At 36.5% G+C, this 25,329-nt stretch overlaps 1 protein-coding gene across 4 annotated transcripts in view; it reads right to left on the bottom strand.

Moving 5' to 3' along the window:
- Positions 1-15,224, bottom strand: part of LOC124174691 (matrix metalloproteinase-14) — a 28,361-nt gene extending 13,137 nt beyond the window's left edge. For all 4 annotated transcript variants that reach the window (XM_046554080.1, XM_046554078.1, XM_046554081.1 and 1 more), the window contains exons 1-2: positions 14,269-15,224; positions 4,088-4,211 (exon numbers count right to left, since the gene is read on the bottom strand). In XM_046554080.1, coding sequence (XP_046410036.1) covers positions 4,088-4,211; positions 14,269-14,409 — 265 coding nt within the window. In that variant the 5' untranslated portion in view covers positions 14,410-15,224. The remainder of the gene's footprint in view (positions 1-4,087; positions 4,212-14,268) is intronic.
- Positions 15,225-25,329: the final 10,105 nt, after the last annotated feature.

The raw sequence follows: 25,329 nt of genomic DNA on the forward strand, positions 1-25,329 counted from the left end.
CGTTACATTTTACCTCGGTAATTCTGGTGTTAAATTGGTTGATTCGTTCTCGAGTTAATGCTGAAACTAAAAACCATTCAATTTTTGGCAATGGCTCAGGTAAATGACTGGATCTATTTTTCTTAAAATTTAACCTGTTCGGGGTGAAGAAGAAGCGCTCCGTCAAGTCGAGAATCAACAAAATCTTTTGATTGGTTTTCAATATATCATGGATCCAACAATTAAGAACACATAAAAAATTGGCCTCGGAATATTTTCAACGCTTGCAAAACCACTCTTTTCTAGCAGAGGGAGGAGCGGTGAGTTCTGAAAGAACGAAAAAGTGAATAAGGAGTTGAGATGGGGAACCGGGTAGAGCGAATGAAGGTCTCTCCGATTAATGTGTAATACAGGGTGCAAAATGCGTGTAGGAACATGATTCACGGCGGGAATGAATCTACGGAGATGATCAACCTCGGCTTGTTAAACGAAGCGAGATGACTCAAGTTAACGAATCGGGTGAGTCACGTGAACACGTATCAAGCCCAGGATCATCAGAGCGAATGCAAAGTCCTGCAGTTCAATGATCTGCAACGCGACGAGGCGGCGAGTCGACGCCGCGGTTGGAATTTTGATTCTGCAACTTGTGCATATATGTATACATAGGTATATACATCCATAAAACACCAACCGAGTCACGTCGGCGGCTTCGCCCCAAGTAGCTGGTTTCCAATCCGCGAGATGAATTCCTCCGCAACCGATTTTTACACAATAACTTTACGCGGAAAGTTGGTCACCGACAAGTAACCGCAAACAATTGTTCGATTTAGCGAAACCGAGTCCTTTCCTGCATTGCAGGTACAAGCTGCAGCTCCACACGCAGAGTGATTGAGAAAAGTACGAAGCCTCCGGATCAAGGATTTTGGTCAAACTTCTACGGATGTTTATGGAGCTAGAAATGTGAAGATCCTGATACGTAGTTTCATCAAATCGGCCTTCTTCCATTCAATTTAGAATAGATTACTTCACCGATAATTATTTGTAGTTACTTCTCTATTGTTTTGAATTAGTGTATCCGCTCACACTTGGATCTATTAGTCTCTATCATTGAAACTTCATTAGAGGACGATGAAACATATCGACGGAAAAAACACACAACAGGTTTTGTTTGCCGAGGTATTTTCCTCGTCGAACTGCTGATATAATGAACTTTGACCGAAGTGATTGGTAGTGAAAAGAGGCCTATTAGAAACAAACCGGGAAGTTTGACGATGAGCTGAATCCATAAACCAGAGGCCGTAGGTATACTTTTCCTGTTAGTGAGGAAATCCCTGGGAACCGCAGGACCAGAACCGAATAAAAAGAAAAAGTCTGCTCAGTGACAACTGATTCACACTCTGGTGAAATCATCCTGTACACCCCGAGCTGTACGAACGGAGAAAGAGAAAGGGAAGAACTAGAAAAAGATCAGCTAGCTCAGTGAGTTCTGATCGTATAATCCGGCCTCTGACTAGGCATTGATGATGTGTATAAGTTAATTAGGGAGCATATAAAATGCGGAACCAATTCCCCTTCCGCGAGCTACGGCAATGACGATGAGAAGAACGGGAAACGGATTTATTTGCATGTAACGCCACGCGAGGAAAGGTTGAATAATTACATGCATGTAACGTAAATGCATGTACGTACATATTTACCAGTTCAACCTTGGACCGCGACTAGTTTGTAAAAATATTACTGACAATGAGTATACCATTATTTCTGTCGAAGCGCCGCGGTGATGCACTGTCTGTAAAAATAGGTACAGTTCTCGCAATTGCATAAAAAATATATAGGAAATTCTGTGACAATATCCCCGCCCCTTTTTGACCTCACAATTTTCAGCCTCGTTGAAATATTTTCAAGCAATTGCAAAGCCCCTCCAGAACGCTCAAAATTTATGTATATTCTTTTCTTTTGCTCATTTTATGCTGCGTGTTTGAGTTATGAGTATTTAAATTTTTTCCAAATTTTCAATATATTCTCTAAGAAAACTCAATGATATTTTTATAAATATTTTGCTTGGATATATGTACTAAAAATACCATAACGTTGACTGTAACGGTTCATTTATGACGACAAACAAATTGAATGCAAAAAGGAGAACGTTTCACGGCGTGAGACTTGTAAAAAAAAAAATAAAAATTTTTTTCAATATGGTCGGTCAGACGTATTTGCCTACAAAAAAAAGTTGACAGCGTTGCCTGACACTATCTTTGATTTATCTGCAAGACGATTTCAAAACGTTTGAACAACAGCTTCTTTCAGCAAAGAATATTAAATATTTCGAACTGCTCAAATTTAAAACGATGTTGTCTAAATCCCGGTGATTTGGCATGGAATCCCCATTATATGTGCACCTACAACGTATTCTGTGGACTCTGGTTGAAATTTAAATTCGCGTTCCCGGATTAATAGCCGAGAGTGAATCATCAGGAGATATTGTAGCCGGAAGATAGTGCGGACTGCAGAATTAGTAACGTTTGATACATGGGCTGACACGTCGCGACGTCTTGTGTGCCATCCTGGATATCGTAAATCATATATTCATGCGTTTTATGCGCTGCTTCGTTCCGGTGCATCAGTCCAGTGACCTGAAACTGTTGTCGCGTGGTATCAGAAGCAAAAGACGCCGGAAAGTCGAATTGATAACGTCTTATGGAAGTAAAAACAATCGCCGCGAAGTCGTCGTTTTCTTTGAATTTTTCATTCATAGCGCCGATCTCTTCACAAATAGCCGCTTAAACCTGTTTAAATCACCGAAAAAATGTCAGCTTAACGTCTGTTTCGTTAAAATTTGTAATTACTTCCTTGAAAATTGTCACTTTGACGTCACTTTCCTTTAAATTTGTCGTTATTTCATCAACGTCTGTTCTTAAAAATAGTCCTTCAGATGTCTTAAAACCGCGTTGAATAAAAATAGTCGAACGCGATGCTTTCACCCCTTTTTCATAAATAAACATATCTTTTCAACTGCTTTTTGCTAACAAAAATTTACGGCGTAACGTGTTTTTATTTTCCGGTTTCATTTGAGTGGCATTCAACGTTGCAATATTTTGAGCGTGAATTTAACCGTTTCAGTAACACATTTATCAATTCAATATTTTGGGGGTTTTTGGGTTGTAGCTGATCACGAATCTGAAACCAGAATTTGATAATTTATGAATCCAAAATGGCGAAACCAACATGGCGGATGTAGGATCTAAAAAACAATCAAAATAGACTTTTCCGTATCTTAACAGTCATACGAAGCAACAAAGATCATTTGAAGTTGTAAACAAAAATGTGATAAGGTCAGGATATAAAAATTTTTAAGATGGGACACCGAGCATCCCAATGTTAGTGAAAGGGTTTAAGCCAAGCCTTTGTAAAAATGAAATCAAATTACTTGGAGCAATTTAAGATGAAAAACAATAATTATATACGTATAGGGATATAATCATAATTACGATGTTTCTTAAGGTCTTTTGTCGTGTTTATAAGCTTCGTATGCATTATAAACGTTTATTTATGTCTTTTACGGTGAAAGACGCCGGTTATTGGGGATTCTCGCTGCAACTCGGAGTTAGGCATAGCCTTGCCGAGAGGAGTTTCTTGTCCGCTGTACATATGTACATATTATATCTATATACAGTCGGAGTGCACCGAGATGTTATCCTTGGCAGTGAACGTCTTGCCCGGGCGAATTGTTCAACAAGCTGCAGACAAACCCACCAGCAAACAAGCCATTCTCATAATTCTTTACGCTAGGGCAGGCTTTCGGCGAATTCCTTTCGTATTACAATTGCAAAACCGATCCGAATTTTCCTTTTCCTTTTTCGTATCCGACCTATCATTTACCGTTGTACATCTACCGCAATTAACCCGCCTTGTTGGGACCTTATTGACGTTTGACTAGACGGTAAAAAACTCGCGAACACCGGCCTTGTAACAGAACAAAATAAAAATAAAAATTTGTGAATTGATTCTTTTGATTCAAAAACTTCGATCCATACGGTATTTTAGCTGCGTTACACTGTCGCGGGTTTCTTGTACGAAATACGAAGAAGTGTAGATATATTAAACTTACCGGTTATATTTATCCCGGCAAAAGATTGAAATTCAGCAATAGCTTTGGCGAGGGTATCCTCGGATATGATTCCTCCGCTGGCTGGATTCACTGGCGGGAGATACCCAAACTGGGACAGGTACCGCTGTAATCAGAGAAAAGAAACAAAAATTAGAATGATATTATTATTCGTCAGCGAAGGATATTTTTTATAGTGTAGCGTATCGATTCAGGTTGACACCATCAAAATCCGTTTTTTTCTTCTCTAGACGTACAGCTGACCGAACGAAGAGAATTCGAGTTTTCGCAAATAACTCAGTTAAGGCTCGATCAATTTTAGCTCATAATCTCAAAAGATTAAAAAACCGCATTCATTGAATCAGTCTATTTGTTGCCGAGATATTTTTGAAAACAGAAAAGCAGGAGGCTGAGGGAAAAACTTGTTTCATCAATGTCAAGAAGAAGAAAAATAAAGTCCACTTGTCAAGAAAAGAAAGCAGGAACGAGAGAAAAATTATTTTAGGGTAAAAAATTTGCTATGCAATATGTATTATCAGTTATGACTGCAAAGGAAGTGCGATTATAGTTCCAAATGATTACAATATTGTGTCACGTAGCACAATTGCATGAACGAATAAAACGTTTTACGCATTCTTGTGCGGTTTGTTGCACCGTCTGGCATGATTCACTGACACTTAAATTGAGGATACATAGGGTGTACAGTCTGAACAGGAAAGTAGAAAGAAACAAAGAAACGTAAAATTGAAATGTCAGAAGTTGTGACCAATGTAAGGTGAACGAAGTTGAATTCGATAAAAACGATGACTCCTATTTGAATAGAGAGATTTTTCGAATCTACGAATCTGATATAAAAAGTCGAATTATACATGTTATGTATTATATGTGTGCGTGAGTTTTTTTCCTAGTAAGTGTGGATCCTTAATCGAAACTGTTGCACAGGTGCGCATCGCGATTGATTCGCGGTATTTCCTGTACTCGATTGTGTAAAAGTTTATATATAGATGCAGCTTAATTCTCATAGAAGGACAAAGAAGACGATGTGAAGCCAGAATTAAGGAAGTCAATTCACCGTAAACAGCGGATTGTATAAATAACAATGTGGTTAAGCTCGATTCTTAAAATTGTATCCAAGATAAAAATAATATAATAAATCACGCATACAGTACAAAGGAGTAGTCGTTGCTTATTTTTTTTTTTTTTTCATTTGCTTTACCTTGAAAAAAATTTCTCAAAAAATTGGAAAAACATGCATCATTGGCGTCATTTTGCTTTCACAACGATTGCAGAAAGAGATAAAACGATTAATAATCGAACCGAACTGACTAATGCCGCAATTTTAGCTTATGTAATGGCGGGATTGATATAAACAACCGTTATTTAATGGACGTGTGCGTAATCAAGCATTATAGATATTCACGTATACAATAAGCAATATATCTTGATCTATGGCGTGCTAAAATTGTACAGTTAATATTTCGTCACCGATCCCCCACCCCTTTTTTATAAACTCCTCGGATAGTTTTGTAACTATATAGACAATATTGTTTACACAAATGAAAATCATACAAAACCAACCACATTAATATGTGGTTAATGTGATCTAATTTAGTAATTTCATGGTAATAATGAAAAAGAAATAATAATCATAGGGATTATTATAGAAACATGCAAATAAGTGCAACTGAAATTCACGACTGCTGGGTTGAATAAAAAAAAGAACGTCATCGGAGAAAATTGTAAAAAAAAAAAAAATCGGGAAAGTTTGACGGCTCTGGTTCTTGGATTTGGCCTTGAAACGGCGCCTTCTCATCTTTCACCTGCGCGTAGTACGTCAGACTATGAATACGTTCATTCATCAGTCTTCGGTTGGTTCATTTATTGCCGGAGGTGTAATTACGCTTGAATTCTGATAAATCAGTTTCTTTGAATTTCCGCAAGATTGTCGTTCAATATCAAGGCGTTACTTCCAAGTAAAAATTATCCACTACCTGCAAGTTCGTCGATTAGACTATCCCCGGAGGCGAGTATTCGAATAACTTCTGGTGTGAATCATCGATGACTTATACTTAACGTAACAGGTATCGATACGACGAATACAATTAACACCGCGTTGCAATACGAAACGAAAGTGTTGGAGAAAAACGGACGAAAATCGCTTTACCCAATTACAAGCTGCGTCATCGATGATCGAGACGAATGCAAATTGATCAAGAACACATTTATCGAATAGTCGTTCCTTACTAAACTTGTGCTGTTTCGAATGTTCCCGTTTTACTAAAGAACTCAGAAATTCGTATTTCACAGTTTCTTTCTTTGCCTGATTGTAAATGAGATGTAGCTTAGAACTTTGGGAAATGATATCACTTAGAAACGTGTCGGAAATTGGTGGAAAAATTCGAACATATGGGATTCGGTCTTATAATAGTAATATGCCATTACCACAAAGTGAGAGAAAATTGCTTGCAAATGTGATTTCGCCAATTTTTCGAACTTTGATACGTATTCTTCATCGTTTAAAAGCATGCTATAGTAATTCTTTACCGACTGAGCAAAATATTACTGAATTATAATATTATCAAAGCGTACTCACACTACTGATGTAGAAGTGCCGCAGTCAATGCTATTCTATGCGGAATGCCAAACTAAAATATCCAAAATATTTTTCGTTTCGCGCGGGAAGCATTTCTTGGCATTGTTGTTTGAAAAAAGAAATGATATTTCGTTCGTTGATAATCGCAACCGGCTTTGCATGTAGAATTGTATCGACTGTGACATATTTACATAAATAATGCATTATAGGCGTTAATAACAGTCACAATGAATAGCATTTGACACGGTCGGTAAGTACTAACTAAAGCATCCCCTTAATCAAGGTTGTCCTTTCCTGGGATTAAATTTGTGAAGAAAGTGTAATTTCTTTCAGCTCCATAAGCTTTCCAGACTCGTTATTTCACCTCCGTAGCTCTTCATCCGAAGAATTTAAAAAAAAAGAACCTTCAGCGACGATGTGTACGTAAAACGAAATAATCTTTGGCGAGTGCGTATCTCATATCTCTGCCTCCTTATCACAGATATAATTTGTACCAAGGCGTTTCTGTAGGCATTGTAGATACGCGTTTAATGTTGCCCTGGTATAAGGCGTGGGGATTCATTAAACAAATATGTTGCATGACTGATTGTGTAGTGTAAACGAAAGGTGCAGCCTGCTCGCTCCTCGACGATTCACTGTAGAAAAAATTATCATCAGGCCGCAAGTTCCATGCCACGAGGCGAAATGACACGTGCGATTATTCCTGAGAAGACTAATCGCTCGGACGCTGCTGGCATCCGTATTTTTTCTCATTATTATCACTGCAACGAACTGATATCATGCGAGTCATTTGCAGCGTTGCAGACGCGATTTTAATATGAATCGATCCCTCCATGGAGATAGCAAACGAGTAATCGCAACAGGTAAACAGACCTGTTGTACAGTCCAGTCAAAAAGTGTTGAAAACGAAAAATCAAGAATAAGAGGTTTAGAATCAACAACTGAATTGAGTTCTGATAACTTTTATCAAAAAACTATTACCTGGGTATAAAAAAAGACTGAAAACTGTATTCTGATCAAAACAGATCAGTGATTAGTAATCTGGGACGCTTTGTATCATCGACGATCAATTATCGATGTCAAATTCTTATAGCTTGTCCGATATCAAAGAACAATAGCTCATTTCGTTGGCGAATGAATTCCGCACAAATTACTCGACGACGTGCGTTTTCTATATGTTGATGATTCTGACAAGTATTAGTTTATTATAATCAACCCTCATCTTCGTTTCATCCAAGTTGTTTTTCCGGCCAATCCGCGGAGATCTGATCAAGAATTTAAGTTCAATTACTTTATTGTAAAAAGAGGGCGATGACATTGTTTTCACCTAGATCGGCTTAAATCAACTTAAGTTGTACTTGTACCATCCTCATTTTGTATAAACTCTATCGTTTGCACGTTGTTGTTACCGGAATGTACGCCTAATGCATAATTGATCGCTCAGCATCAAAGACAGAAACTGAAAGTTAATAGAGTTGATAACGAAAGTCTTTATGTTGACTCTTTCTTCTTTCCTGTCTTTTTAGCGCGTCTCTGGTTTGCGTAGATCTCCTCTTTGTTTTGCATTCTTTTATGATTATTCAAATTTCGGTGGGCGGCCCGGCCTTGAGTGAGAGGTCTTTGTCAATGCGATCGAACGCATCAGTATTCCACAGAACCTCGCATCTTCGAGTCAAGTACTGAATATAAAAGAGTCTTTGTCCTATCTGTTAGGCACATGTTTCTCCGCTGCTGACTTCTTCTCTTTTTCTCTCAATCTCCTCGTCGCACTTCTGCATCGGTTTCTCGCTATGTACCTTCCCGTGTGCAAAGAAAGCAAAATCTTTAGCTGACTTTCAATTTTAAACCGAAGGTTCAGAACCTGCCACTAAAGTCAATCCAGTTAGATTCATTCGAAATCCACGAATTGAAACTGAAAATTACTTTTGAATGCTACCGATTTAACTTTTTTCCCGATCTGTTGAGTTTCTTGCTATTAATAAAACTTTTAATCACAAGAGAGCCGCATGCGATGATCCGAAGCTGATGGCATTATTTCGTTTTACTGAGATAGTTACATTAGGTATACATAATTAGATTTGTGGACAAGTTTGGCACGTTGAGAAGATACGAGATAATTTATCGTTTGCAACGAGCTCGAAAGCTCGTGCGAAGATAATCACAATCTTCGCGCTATCTCGGTCTGAAGACACAGTTTTTATATTCTGCGGTAGTATTCTAAGAGAGTGCGAAACGCGACGCAAAGCTCTGATTGCATCTGAATTGTGGAGTTTCTCACTTGTTTTCGAATCCACGGTGATTCAGATAGCGGCACGTGCGGCGCACTGAATTGGCGACACGTCGCAATTTAATCGAATCCACGCATGCAGTCTTCTTTTATTCCAATATGGAATTTAATCTTGATAAACACGAAGAAGAGATTTGAATAGGAATTTTCCTACCGCGTGTTGATGCGAAGAGGGCAGAAATCCTGGCAAACTATGCGTTGCACGTTTTTGTTCAAACAACAAGAAATAGAGTGAAAATAATATCGTAAACAGGGATTTTACACGTGTCATATGCCGCATTTGCTTCAGGCTCGCTCGCCTCACTCTTAATATTCCAATGACAGCTCATTCGTGTTCGGACTGTGGGATCTTCTCACACGAAGGCCGCTGCCTCCACGAAGACAACGATGATCTCCATCTATTTCCGCGTCAAGTCACATACATCATTAACAATTTCCTACTACGATACGAGACGATCTTTTTCAAGGGATTCCGGGATACCTTCTGTTTTACCATCTGTTTCAACAAATCGAGTGTTGCTCTTTCTTCTTCTACCGAGCGACGAAGGGTGCGTCTAGAAATTGGCTCCCAGTGCTGTCGACTGTCTTTTATCTCTTTTGCGCTGTCGAGTTTGTGACTAGCTCTGCCTCTGTCCTAGGGAATTTTTAGCGCTGCCAGCTAGTTTCGGAACGCACACGAAGTCGCTTCAAATTTTCCCAAATACATAGTTTATCGTTGCACTTGTTTCGCCGCTGAGAATAGTTCGATAAATTGATGAGAAGATATGCAAAATATGCCATAACCTCCAACTAGCGAGTGTTTCCCTCAATTTTTGGAACTTATCATAATGATCCCGCGAATGTAAACCCTAATATTTTTCAAAGTTTGAGGATACATAATACATTACTCGGAAGAACAGAAAAGTATAATTTTCAGAAGCAACAACGTTTTATAGCAAGTTACTAAATATATATGTATATAATAAATTTATAAAAGTAATGTATATAATTCAAGTCGCGTCTCATTGCCACTGAGGCGGAAGAACGAGGGCGCAATTTTCAGCTGTTTCAAAAATGTTATTCTCGTCATGATCGAGTTCGACTTACAATGAGATAATGCGCGGATTTCTTAAGCATATTAGATACGTGATTTACGCACTGGTTTGCATGTATGCTTGCGTGCGTATAATCATAGAATTTGACCATCGTGATTCTCCACTTGCTCCAGCAATCGAAAAACTACTCGCTTCCGGTTTTAGACTATCATTGACCTCAACCATCGACATATTTCAACTAAATGACGGTTTACAATGTCCGTTACCGTAACCGTAACCCCTTCAGTAGGAAGTTTACAATGCCAACTGGTGACTGTTTCGTAGAATCTGTTTCCGTCGAATCTAACCAAATTTTAACTTTGTACTGAAGCGTTTCTACGGATAGCCAATCAGATTGTAGATATTTACCATATGTCTGGGTATTCGTTGTAGATGCAACCAATAACAAGGTTGTACCGTACGGAGATTGTAGATGAGCCTTTGAATTTTTACAGAAATTGAAACGTTTACTAAAGCGGTTACGGTTGCGGTCACAGACATTGTAAACCGCTAACGTACGTAAGTCAAGGTAAGCGAGAGACTGCACTTTGGATTCATATAAGATGTCAAACAGCTGCTCTACATCTTGTTATAGAGATATTTAAATTGCTGGATCAAAAATTATAAAAGGTGTTTGTGTGCACCGAAATATTCAACGATGAAAAAAAAATTATTACAAAGAGTATTTGCTTCAATCTAGAGCAATTCTTGTACCCAAGAAAAGGTTCTCAATTCCCCCTGACAGAGAAAAATTGAAGCGTTCTTTCTTGCAATGGTAGAAAATAGAAGAATATTTAATTTTTTTGAGTGTTCAGTTCAAGATTTTTCCTCCCCCGCAGTTTAAGTCCGGTTATAATGAATAATAAATAATACGTTTCGAGATCACCATATAGGGTTTGAAAATATCGATGCTAAGGTCATCGTTAATGTTCGACAAATTTATTTAACTCAAGGTTGCAAAGTTCGAGATATTCGAATTCAGGTTGAAATTTATAAGCAGAGTGTAAACTCGAGCAGATAAATTTACTGACCGACAATATTCGATATTAAAATGTGCAAATCGATAGCCGCTTTCGAGTTCCGTTTTGCATTGTGAATAACTGACGGTTAAAATCGAATGTGTGCGCAATAGCGGAAGCGACCTTTATCCAGTCGGCGGAGTGTGCAAACGTTTCTCGAATCTCTGATCGATTCTGACTTGTGACGTTTTGGTCGGTTTTGGTCGTCTGGTGACTTACTCGTCGCTGCTGCGTGCAATTAACTGTTTTTGTCATCAGTGCAGGCAGGCGCGTTATGACGAGACAAAGAATCGCGTGACTCGACGGCGCAGACCTTGCCCGGGTGAAGCGTTTTATCAACCTGGCTATTATTGTTATTATCATTATCCTTCCCTGGCGGTTAACATGCGTGTAAGTATAGTAAGCCGTCGAGTCTGACTGCGTATCGATGTTTCCACTGCTTGGCGGCCTACTGCAGCGCTTCGCTACTTCGCCTAGCTTTGCTCAAGCAACATGGCGTCAAAGTCGATAATCAGCTGACCGTTTGAGGTTCACTTCACCGAGGTCAAGGCACGAAAGACCTTGCGCAATGTGTTACGATTCCGTTTTATCATATTGAGTTGATTTTAGTCATATAAGGGGATGGAAAAAAATTTTCAGATTAAATACAACTGTTTTTGACGCTAGGTTAGGTTAGATTAAATTAAATCAAGCTATGATAGGACACAATGTATTCTTACACCAGATGGCGTATTTCGATATGTTTGATCTTACAAACCAGGCAAAATTACGTACTGGAATAGCTACTAAATTCAAATGTAATGTGAGATGTTGTCTTCTTTGTCTAACAATAAATAAAGTGACTGCAAATTTGTCAGGTTATATAAACTGCTGAGTGATAAAAGGAATTAATACAAGAAAATAGTTCTAACTAAGAATGCAGCGAGCGCATACATATTATCAGGTCAAGTATCGATGTTCCCACTGCTAAGATTGATTACTTCGTCTCCATGGCTAAGTAGCATGGCGCCGAAGTGAATAATCAGCTGATTGTTTCAGGTTAATTTCACAGTTATCAAGATACAGAATAGATTGTGCAGCTGTTACGATTCCCTTGCGTTATAAATACAGAAAACAAAAAAATACCTTCCATATCAAATGCGGTCTTTTTCGAGTAGAATTTGTTTTATCTGACCAGATTTTATGTTTCGATAAGTCTACCTACACAAGATTCCAAAAGCTGACCATAAATTCTGTTACCACTGCCGCATGAAACTGATACAGCAATAAAAACTGCAGAAAAAGTTTCAGGACAACATCACGTGGTCAGCAAAAAAAAATGGCCGAGTTCGCCGAGATTGTTTTCTCATACGCGTTGCGTGATTTTCAGATGCAGCCAGAAGCGTGACAATTCATTGGCAACTTTCCACTCGACTTGTTGCCTTATCGCTTTCCGCGTATCTTACAATCCGTTGTAAAGTTATCACGTTCGGTTAAATCGCTTGCGGTTGCGTCTTAGATCGTTCATTTTGTGATCATACGGACAGCCGTCTTCCGGTAGTTAGTCATTGAGATACCCGAGCACAGCCTCGGTGAAGGTGAGTGACGTTACGAGGTGGAATCTCTCGTTACGTCATATGGAAATAACCGGTCTCACTTACCAACTCACAATCAGTGTAGTAAAATAATCTCTCGATCACATTCATATCTTCCATGGTTCGTTTTTACACTACAGCGATTTTCCACCGAGTAAAGAATAATAAGAAAAAATGCTTTAAATTTGACCATTTTTATGTCGATAATTGCCCACCCAATTCGATCGGTTCTACTTCCAAGCGAAAGTACGTTTAGTATAGTAAATTGAGAGAATTGTTTACACAATTTCACCTATAACAAGCGTTTTTATTTCATTTTACTATCGAAATGACTGAATATTTAACTACATAACTACTACTACTCACTCAATTCAGTGGCCTTTTTCACTTGGAAGTACGTTTGTTCGGGTACATTTACACTCTTTGACTATGAAAATTCGTCAACACTAAGTTTTCTTATTTTATATAACTGTAAATGTCAAGAACGATTTCAGATTTACCTTTAAACAAAAAATAATAACAATCATACAAATAATAAATGACGACTAAGTGAAATAAGTACACAGTTATTGAGATAAGAATACCCGATATTCATCTATCTACACATTTGGTAAGCAAGTATATAATTCAATTAGATTGAGTAACGTCAACACCGTATCTTTGTAATGTAGTTAACGTTCCTTTTATCAGCGGAAAGTAGACGAGGCACGTCATCCACAAGGAATTTACTTCGACGCCTAAACTCGACGCAATTTTTACAACTATTCCACTTGGGATATACAAGTCTGAACTCTGTATTAAACTTTTCATATCGCACATATTACCCTGCTCTTTTTATCAACGAAAATATGTTGACATGTATTTTTTCAGTTTCATGATTTACGGGCTTGGTTCCATTTTACCGTAGATTCAAAATCTCAGGTATGGCATCCGTAATAATTCGCTCGTTTAAAAAAAACATTCACAGTCAGATTGAACCATAAATCAAGTTTGTTCGAAATTTGATCGCGCCTTGTAAAAAAAAGTACTTATATTTCTTCCCTGTCGTTAAACCAGCATTTTGACGAATTTAATAAGTCGACAACAAGATAGATTGAGAAACAATATTTTCTCGCAATCGTGTGTATCGAACTCTTTGAAGAGTGACAAATGTCTCCAGACCCCATGAAACATGGTTAAGAATTATTTTCTCTCACGATTTTACAACTTTTAAACATTCTGAATTAACTGAACCTCCTATAACGGTACAATCGATACAAAATAAACAATATTTTGTTGTGATTCATTAAAAATATTATTAATTAGCTGTTTTAAAATTGTTAATTTATCAGGAACAAAATTTCAAAAATTAGACACATTCCTCAAAGTGGTAAGAATTATTTGCCTTTTCTATACTTTGAAGAAATTGGAAAAAGGCGATTTTGCGATCGAACAATGCGGTGAAAATTTCATGTACTTCGTCTTTCTGAAATAAAGTCTTTTTCAAAATATGAATATAGAAACATGTTTGATACATATTACGTATATAACACTGCTACACGTGAGCGCCAGCATTTTTCAATCATTACTCTTTCTCTGTCAGTTTAGTCTGGTTTACTTTTTTCGAAATGGTTTTTTTACGGTTCATCATCAACTTACCATGGCTCCAGTTTCCGATACAACAGGTGCAGCTTCCGCTTCGGCATTACAAAGGGCAGTGCAACAAACCAGCATGATAATCAGCGTTCCGGCAAGCCGGAGGGTACGAAATGACGCTGACATTTCACGTCCGTTCGTCATTATCTTTACCTCAATTTATCTCGACTTTTTTTTTTTATGAATTTGTATATTTCAATATCAAGTTGTTGCGTTATATTTACTACCGCATTAATTTACTTTTCTGTTGACACGAAAGACAATCGCTTCCTCTTTCCTTTGGTGAGTTATTTTTTTTTTTTTTTTTTAATCGATCTCTCAAAAACTGAGCAGTCAACGAAGTAGAAAAATCTTTATTTTCATTACGATTACTGCCACTCGCGATACGATCGCTCGGTTCTACTATTACTGTATATTAATATAGCACTAACCACTCTTCACGTTCAATACAATAAGAAGCATTATTTATTTATTATTGTCATTAATACCGTTATCGTTAATAATGTTACACCCGTCTGTTTAATACAGAAAAAAGAATTTACTACAGAGTTAGAAGCACCGGTTCTATTTTAATTAATTTATCATTCCCTTCTTCCAGACTTGGTTCATTTGTTTATTTATTTATCTAAATGTATTCCGAACGATTCTCGAACGATTATTAATATTGTTTAACGATAAATTTATACAAGCCTGTTACGATACGCAAATGAAAACGATACTTCAACACACTTATGTATATATCACATACGTATGTGTATGTACACATACATATATATGATGCACTTATTTCCGATTCCCGTTATCTGTATCGACTAGCAGTTGTGAAATGTAAAGTAACAACTATATACGAACGTATTTATTTGTCTGTAATAAAATGAGAAATGTGCTTTCTTCTGGTGTTTAATAAATGAAAAAAGGCGCGATCGCGAGCTGGCCTATCGAATTCCGCCGCCACTCTGACTCACGGCCTGCCAGTCATCTGGTTTTATGCTTACAGGTGGCCCCCCACCGTACGATTAGCCTGAATTTCCCCTTCTCTCGATTCGAATGAATCTCCCTTACGCTGGTATTAATCCTCAGTTCTAACAATGGCTCAAAGTTGCGGCTATTGAAATTATACAAATGTGTTGTATATCGTTCTATGCATATGTAGCGAAATTATATATTCGTCATTTTATTTCCAGCTGAATTAGAAATGGAAAACGAACGTCTTAACGAACTTGATAATCCGTGAAACTTTTATTCACATTTTAAAATCACAAACAATATCGATTTTTCATTTTGATTGAGAAATATCGCGGACGCTAATCAGGCTCGTATTACGATTAGAAAATTATTATATAAATATTTATAACAGCAGTCTCTGAAACATGTATTTTTTTTTTATTTTATTTATTTATTTTTTTTTATTCGGAAGCGAGTTCAATACACTTTGTGTTGATGAAAATTTGCTGTCAGCGCGATGATAAAAAATCAAATATTTAACGGTACAAACGTGACGAAACAAAAAGTTTTTCTGAATGAGAAACCGATGTACAAATTAGAGAATACGTTTATTATGTATATGACCGTACAAATTTTTTTTCCACAGTATTAAAAAAATCGTGTAAGCTTGAAAATATATAAATTCTGCAAACGGATTAAAAAAAAAAAAAAAACACGATAAAGTATAAATACGACCACAAATATTGATAAGAAAGAATTTTTATTCCCTTCCCGAAACCTGTCAATAAAGTAATCAAAATTTTTCACTCCTTTATTTACTCCATTCGTTTCTCTCTGGTTTTTCCCTACATTTCGAGAACTCTCTTCTGATATGATCTAGTATCGGACCATTTCTTTACGTGTAGTTCTAAATACGGTTTGGCTATCTCGGTTTCATTATAATTCATTGGCCCTTGATATATTTGACACATCACACCACCCCGGTGAATAAATTATCGAAATGCTTGAGTGAACAAAAATTGTGCAAAGAATATATTATATATTATAGTATATACCGAATGACCCCGCAGTCGTTTTCACTGTGCAGCACCAGCAACGAGCAGCGCAACAACTTGCAATGTTAGCAATGTTTTATAAAATTTTAGCATCGAGTCGCAAAATAGAAGAAATGAAACAAGTGAAGGATGAAAAAGGCTGGAAATTAATTAACCTCGAGTAAAGAAAATGTTATCGAAAAAAAACACGACGGAGCAAATTTCTGTCAATTTGGTCATATTTTGGTTTAGCCGCACTAAGTTTCGACAGTTACTTCGATGTTCACAAACGCAAACAGTAAACGCGAACAAAAATCATTCGGTATAATTGAAATTAAAAAACTAAGTGAGAACTCGCGAAGTTTTGATAGAAACAAGCAAAGAAAAACACTTTCGAATAATTCGAGAAACTTATTCCGACAAAATTGTAAAATTTCAACCTTGGTGACCGTTTTGCCCCCATTTTCCTTGCTTGTACTTTTAACTCACTTACATCAGTCCGTATCAATCAGCTGTGACCCAGTTTTTCTGGCTTGTAAACTTGTGTACACATGTATATGTATATAGGTACGTACCTGTATACCTGAATCGTTGGATTGATTTTTTGTCTAATCGCTGAAACGAATTTCCTTTATCGTTCATAGGGAAAAAGTGGGATTTGTCAGTGATACGACTCTGGTTTGTGAATTACTATATAAGGGATAATGAGGAAATATTTTCTTCCGTATAATTATGCTGCTTAGTTAGCCAACTCAGTTTCAGGAAAACGATATTCAAATAAGTGTAACAAAGTTTGTGGTCGCATGCTCTTTAAGAAAAAATCTGCAACGGTATTTTCTACACGGTCGTTGCATCCTATCGGTTAAATAGTAAGTCAAGTCGCTGATTTGTAGCCGAATGATAACAATGAGCATAATTTGTTAATCGAGAATTTTAGCGATGCTACCTGTGCAATGAAAAAAGTGCAGCACACAACGCGTAACCATGATATATACCCACGGTCATCAGCGCATTGGTCACCTAACGAATGATAGTTTTATTAATGTTGCTGTTCTACGGCATTTTGTTATCCAACCATACGCTTGTACATGAAACTTTTACCCGTAGCAATAACGATATGCGTATGGTTTAATCGCTATTGGCGTCATAAAGAGTGATTATCTAACGGCCAAATGGTCCGTCGTCTGCTACAACGTAATGCGCATGCGCGTTACAGGATCTATTTTATTTGAGATGCAGATCCATCTGGCGGTGAAATATTGTACAAAAAAGACGGCCTTAAGACATCCTTTCGATGTATTAAAATCTATGTCTCTACATTGTCCGAGGTAGACAGCTTCACGATGTCTTTTTGCTTGTCCAAAAGACGTCTAAAAGACGACTTTCTCACATAATATGAGTTGTCCAGGTGATTTTCTTTCCGCATACAGAGATCGCAGTCAGATTGTAACAACTATTATCTTGGTGGATTGGGTGGAGTTGGAAAAAGGTTCACGCGACTTGTGACATTTGTCCGTGTTCTATAACGACGTGTTAACAGATATTGTTTCCTATCTTCGGTAAATATTGACTGCAAACTATCGCAAGGAACGGAATGAAATAAAATAAAGTTTATCGATGTTTTGCTATCGGGAAACCTTGAAGAAAAAATACGCGTACAATCTAGTTGGTTTTCTTTTGTCATTTTTTTCTTTTTTGGCTTTGTCAAAGAATCGTTTAAAAATTGATTCTGAATAGTAATCGTGGTACATTTTTGTGCCGAGTTGTAATATTTCAAATAATTTGATACACCGCCGCACTGATGAGAAAATTTTGTGATTAGCAGGTTTTGTTCTTTTACTACGTTCAAAATGGTTCCAAATTTTTTTTCTTCCAACAGACGAAAAAGCTCGTTATAATTTCTACGATAAAGTATTTTTTTCGTAACTACGAATTTATTAAGTTATTCGTATTATTTGAGTATTGAAAAATTTCTCAATTGTATAATTTTTTTTCTCTTCAACAGGAATTTGAAACAATTTCAAATTTATTTTCTTAAACAAGTAAATAATTGCAATGACAATGATGTATTTTTTACTCAACTGTGAATTTATGATAACTTTTTTTTTTTTAATTTTTATTCTGCATTGGGATTACGCCAGATGTATTATTCTACCATTGGCTCAAGTATTGCTTTTTGAATGATTTTTTTACAACAATTTTTGCCGCACACACGTCTCATGGTATCTTTTTCTCTTTCCCTGCTCTTTATAAATTTCGCAATATTTACTCAAATAAATCGAATGGTTCGCAAGTTCTGAACAGTCATGGAATAACAGCTTGTAGACTAAGGGAGTTTACCAGCCTTGACCCACCAACAATTCGACGTTTTCAACGAATCATTACACATTTCGTAAATAAAACACTTTTGAGGGACGGATAATTCTCGCGTATTAAATCTTCGTGCTTTTAACTATTTTTTTTTCGTCACACTTTCAATAATTTCACTAAAAATCAATTTCTTTCTAATTCTCATACGATTTTCAGACGTAAATTCATGTTGCATTTCACCCTCAATATTGTTTTTATATTTTAACTATCGCCATATTTATTTAGGTGTGTGAATAAATTTTTTTTTACAATAATTCGCATCGTTAGCTAGTTATAATAATCAGAAGGAGCAAAAACCATTTTTTTCGTGTTATTCTTATGAAAAATAGAAAAATGTGATGGGCAACCTCTTAGAGTTAATATTAAGAGCTCAAATTTTAACAGGCGTATTTTTATTCCTGAATGAAACTTTCGAACCTGTAAACAAGGAAAAGAAAATTTGTTTTCTTGTCACATCCTAATATTTATTATTACCGAAACCACGAAAATATACGATCAAAAATATAATTTTTTCATCACTCGTTATTCGAATTAAAAAGTAGAAACAAACCAAAAATATCCTTGATTTATTTCTCTGGAAGAGAAGAACAAATAAATAATTAGTTACTAAACAGCTTTTCAATAAATTAAAACTCGTACAATAAAGTTGTTTTTTTTTTTTCTAGGAAAGACATCCGTTGATGAATGTTTTACCGCTAAGAAATCCTGTGGAGCTTTTGTTTATACGAAGCGGAGATTATTTGGAATCTCGCGTCGAGGATTAATAATTCGTGAGTCACATTTACTCGTATTGTGCACGTTTGTACGTGAATAAATTGAGGATACATTACTCATTCGTAGGATGTGGTTGAATGTAGTCTCTAAATGTCGACCGGTGAATTTTCACACTTCTTGTCGAATGATACGAATCTCATTGCTCCATAATTACTAAAGTTCCTCTGTGAACATTTTTCATGGAATCATACAAGCACAAGGTTTACATCACGTATAAACTGTTCCCTTTTTCTTTTCAATTATTACATCGCACGTATTACTCACAATCGTCACTATACAACAGTCGAATGTCTTCTCAATTTTTACGCCAAATGCTGAATAAAGCATCCAACTGAAAAATAAAGTTACGTGAGAATTATAACTCAATTTTAGCACTGTCAGTTAGCATTCGATTTAGGGGCGTTATGCGTTAGTTGTTGAACGGTACGATTATGTAATTCATTTATCCGATCAAATCGTTAAAGAGTTGGAAAATTTGATGCTTCATTTTTGACGAATGTTAGTGAGTTGAAAATCAATTAAACTTTTTGTTAATTTAGCAAATTAATATATTCCTAGGCTTCCATAGTTTCCTTGAAAATGAAAAAAAAATGTCGATTTTTGGTTCCAAGTCGATCGAATATCGAATTTTCCAAAATTGAATTGACATTAACGTTGATCGAAAAATAGCAATATTCGTTGCCAATGATCGTAAAATGAAATCAAACAAATCTGCTATATTTTTCGTAACTTTGAATCAATTCGAAGAGAAAAATCAATACCCGAACGAACGTTTACTCTAGTATTTATCATTCTGCATTTTGAGAGGAAACATCGTTTCTTCCGAATACGTTAATGTTGATAAATGCACATAGTGTTGATTTCCAACTCATCAAGCCGTGGACGTTCACCTCGTAAAGATGTAACGTTCGTCGAGATTCATTTCGCATTTCTCATCCCTCGCGATATTGCCGCAAAGCCACAATACCGCGATTGGATTATTTCTTTATTACATACGGAGTAGTCATAATACGTGTCACCGGAGGAAGGCGATGAAATATAAACTGTGATCAAAAACCCCGCGAGTCTATTGACCATGGGTGAATCACAACAATTCAACCACATCCCATGCCTGGGAATGCCTTTTGTTTTGGCCGACAATTTTTGTATACGATATTATATGGTATATTTATCGCACATACATGGATGGGTACATGTCACGGGTATAGTAAGCAGCGTGTGCATCGTTTTGGAGTGCAACTCACTCTCTCGATGAATACTTCACTTTTTCTCTGTATAAGGATTATCGGAATCGTAAGACAATGAAATGACTAACACTAAATTTTTGCAACCTTTCTCCGTTCGGCACGCGTCGAATCTAGAAAACGATCGAACAATTTAACCGAGTATTTAAAAACATTCCAAAAATATTGTCGAAAAACGCAATTTAGCGCAGGGTGCCAGCTAATTATAAACCTCTACTTTTTTAACCTATAAATTTTTATCTTCGTCGATTCAATTCCAACGAATAAGGAAAGTGTGATCACTTGCACGAAATTTTCTATCCATATTCGGGTAATTTGGCTAAAACCAAGGCTAAGATGATCAGCTGATCACTCAGTTTGCTGCCATTTTGCTTTGCATACTTTTAATTCTACAAGGCTCGATTTACATCCGTTTTTCATCAATCAACCGGCCGATTCTTTGATTTCGAGATTACAAAAATTGTACACTATGGTTTGAAATTCGGTGATAACAAAACGACCGTCGTAACGAACGTTTACATGTGTATTACCAGTCCTCCTTAATAAATACGTCGGTGACTATGAATTTTCTCCGCCAATTCACGGTCGACAAGTTTCTCGATGAATTTTTTTTTCAGTAGCCCGAATTGTATCGCGGAATGAATCTGGCAACGCGTAGAAGAATGAGAAGAAACGATGACAAGACTTTAATTTTAAATTAAATTATATCAATACAAGAGATCGCGCTAAGCACATTTGCGTTTCTGTCGAAATACTCAAATTCAGAAGACGCCATTTCGTGTCTCGTACCTAATTACAAAAGCAACTTTTCACATCACGTTTTGATTGAATCGATTATTTCCCAAACTCGCTAAATCTACCGACTCGATTATTTTCACTCGCAATCAATATCTGGTTTTTAACTCCCATGAATTACGCAATACAATATCAATTTATGTGATTACAGTATCAATTATTATCATTGTCTTACTTACTAAGTATCTATTTCATATGAATAAGTGAAAGATAAATAAATATTTTTACCTGAAGTTGAAAAATATTTTTAATGAAACTATAGATCATCAGAAAACTTTTCTGCTATTAAGACTACATACTGAAATTTATCAAATTTTGGTGTCATATGCACTGTTTAAAAAAAAAATACGAAATATTCGATTAATTGATTCATTCTTACCGATTCAATCGAGTCTTATTCGATTATTTTTTCTGGACTCGATTAATCGATGCAGCGATTATTTTTAGAAGCGCTGGGTATTGATAGTTGACAAATTTTTGATCTAATCCTCGAATATTACGTCGGCCAAGAGAATTTTCGACATCTCGGTCTTACCAATGAATTGAGTATTTGAATGAAATTTTTTTATTTCACATTCTTGTAGATTGGAAAAAAATATTTTGGACATATTTTTTATTTTTTCGATCGAATCAAAATTGCCACCAATATAACAGATTGTAAACTATAACATTGCGACGTCATCCATGTTAAGATATATCTATATATATTAAAATCAGTGAAATTCAATCACCTATGACATGAAAAATTATCATTTTTATCGAAAAACAAAAATTACGTCCTCATTATTTTTGCTTGCACTGCATTATGCACCCCTAAGAATGGAAAAAAACAATTCCACTCAAATACTTAATTGGTAAAATGATTGTCGATTACCCGACGCCACAGATTTTTTGAATCATTATAATACAAAATCCCTCTACATATTATCTACGGTATTTCCCATAGATATTTTCGCAAAAATATTTATTGGTAATCATATTCCCCGAAACTGAAACAGTGGAATATTTTGAAACGGACGATGACCGCGTGCTGTGAATCCTTTAACTACAAGGTCTTGAATTGCATTGTACGTAGATACGTATTATTTTTCGCCGAGCATCAGTGAGCGGATATTTTGACGGATATCACGTATCCACTCGTTTTAATCGCCGATGAGAAGAATTCGGCGTAATCGCGAATGGCAAGGATATATTAGGCGAACGTGCAGCGTGTTTCGTGAATTCTCGCATCGACGATAAACGGTTGGAATGCAGACTTTACATTGAAATTCGAAATCCGTAGGAATCGGGTGAATTTAAATTTACCTATACGCATTGCAATTGTTTGGGAACGTTTTTTAGGGTCAATATTTGTTGACCTCGGATTGTGTGCTTTTTTTTGTTTCTTTTTTTTTTTTGATTTTTTTTTCTTTTATCAAGGGGGTGGGAGCGAAAATAGTTTTGTCTTACTGGGAAGATGAGCGTAGCGTTTACGATTTACTACGAACCGGTAAAATTCGATTTTTCCTAAGCTGAATCTCGTCTTCTGACGAAACAACGGGATTTGTTGAAACACAACAAAGCACATGCATTATGCATTATTTTACGGATAATTCACAGGGAAATTATTTGCGATGAGGCACAATAGGAATTTTTGTCTATGTAAACTGCGAGTGTCGTCAATTTCCTCCAAGAAGTACGTCACTTTTTTGATTATGCGCGACGATGCCGAAAAACAGTAAATGAATCATTCTTACTTGCGAACGGAACAAATTTACTAACCTGTACAAACGAAGTTCATAATATTAACAGCTAGCAACTGCTCTAAGACAGTCAGGGCAATATGGCGTTACACTTGTCGATCAGCTGATCGTTTAAGCGTCAATTTTACTTAAATTGCACGAAGGTAAACGGGTAGAAAACTCCGTGAAAGAGGTTGCACTTTCCTTCTGAAATTTCGTCATCGAGATTGTTCCTTTGGGGGTAAATAAAAACAGCAGTTGTTTGTGATGTTTATCAAAATTACGTCAACCGCCAGAGTTCTAGATATAAAATTTTGATTTCTTCCACCTAACTAATACAAGAAAGAATAGTTTTATTAAATGTAGTTTGTTTCTGTATAGAAGCAAGAACGATATTTCGGATTGTATGAAAAGTTACCTATCTTCCGAGACATTTATTGTAAATGACAATTAAACAAACTACAGGTTCGCATTTAAATTTTTGAAAAGAGACTTAAATGCGGAATTGAAGTGTGTTTATTTGTTACTTACAATAAACTTTCTAGAAAATAGGTAATTTTTTTAAAATCACGTAGCTTCTCACTTTTGTTCTACTCAAATTTCATACTTCGTACTTTAATAAATTTGTCACACACATAACAAAATGCACCAGCATAATGTTTACGATTTCTCAATGACATTTTAACCTTTTTGCGACTTGTACAAAACACTTAATTGTTATTTTTTACTCAAGCGCCATTCGGAGATACCGCGCAAAGGAAACAATACCTCTCCTTTTTGCACGGTGTGGTCAAATACACCAAAATTATTAAATGTTCTTATAATAACTCAAAAATCTATATTAATATTATAACTACTACCAAAGCAAACTTTAAACGGGATATAGGAATTTTTCCTTCTTTCTTCGGTGCATAATGAATATAAAAATCATGAAATAAGCCCAAGTTATGTAATATATCATGTGGTGAATTTTGTCCGTGTTAATTTCTCGTGTCTGTAGAGCACGTGTCAGTTTTTATCCAAACATGGCAGTGATAGCCACCGATATACCTGATTTTTTGGTACATTGCACTTCAATATTGGATAATCGTTTGTGAATAAACAGCATTGTAATAAGTTTCATAACTGCATGAATTACAATAACATCGGTGCAAACGATAAGTCATGTTGAATTTGAGACGGGTTCGAAATGTAGTCGTCAGAGTTTGAACGCGCGTAATAACACGTGTAACCGCTGCCGCATCTCTGCGGATGATTATAACTAATTTGATAAGAGCAGAACTTGACTGAATGATTCACAAACGAAACTTCTAGGTAAAAGGCGACAGTAACGGAGAATCGCGCGGGAGTCACACAGTTGAGTCACTTCGCCTCAGGCTGTATGTCGGTTGAAACTTTTTTGTGTACTCTTCTCATTCCTTATTCGATTTTATTCAATAACTTCCGTTTGCACGCCCAGTAGTCCGTTTCACGGTTAGAACACATCTTTACCAGATGTGAACTAATTTCCGAATCCCGAATCTCCAACGATGTAAAATACAGTTTTATTTATCAGAGCTAAGAGTCAATCATCTGACACAATATGCGTCAACTTGAGGAGAATATTTCATGTATACGCATACTTGTACACAGGGTAAGAAAACGCAAGCCATAAGGCAAGATGTAAACTTCCGTCGCTGACGAACGATCATAGTCAGTCATTTACGGTATACAATCAGATCGTAGAAACCTCATTAGTTTTCCTGTTTTACTGAATCAGAACAGGAAACAGCCAAACGAGGGGAATTGAAATGTTGTAACAGATAATGGAACACGGTTAAGTAACCGCGATGGATAATTATCAATCTCGTATAAGTACCAAATGAGATCTTTCACCCTACGTAAAGTTTTTTTATGATGGGAAACCTTTCCGCAGATGTGAGATAATCGATCGGAGACTGAATAAATAATATTTGAGCAGATTTAGGAACGCGTAGTCAATCGGGTGTGAATCGAAACGAGTTGCGACATCTTCTAATCAACCGCTTTCCAACTCCCGATGTTGACACAGCGACTCACGATGAGACAATTCTTGTTTCCATTCCACGCCTGTGTCCGCTGTGTTCGGACCTCTATTTCACGCTCCGCTTCCGAGTTTCTTCGATCTTTATTCACCTTGCGTTGGCGTGAAGCTGGTGGGAT

This window comes from Neodiprion fabricii, chromosome 2 (genome assembly GCF_021155785.1).
Source record: "Neodiprion fabricii isolate iyNeoFabr1 chromosome 2, iyNeoFabr1.1, whole genome shotgun sequence".
In the NCBI taxonomy this organism is placed as follows: Eukaryota; Metazoa; Arthropoda; class Insecta; order Hymenoptera; family Diprionidae; genus Neodiprion; species Neodiprion fabricii.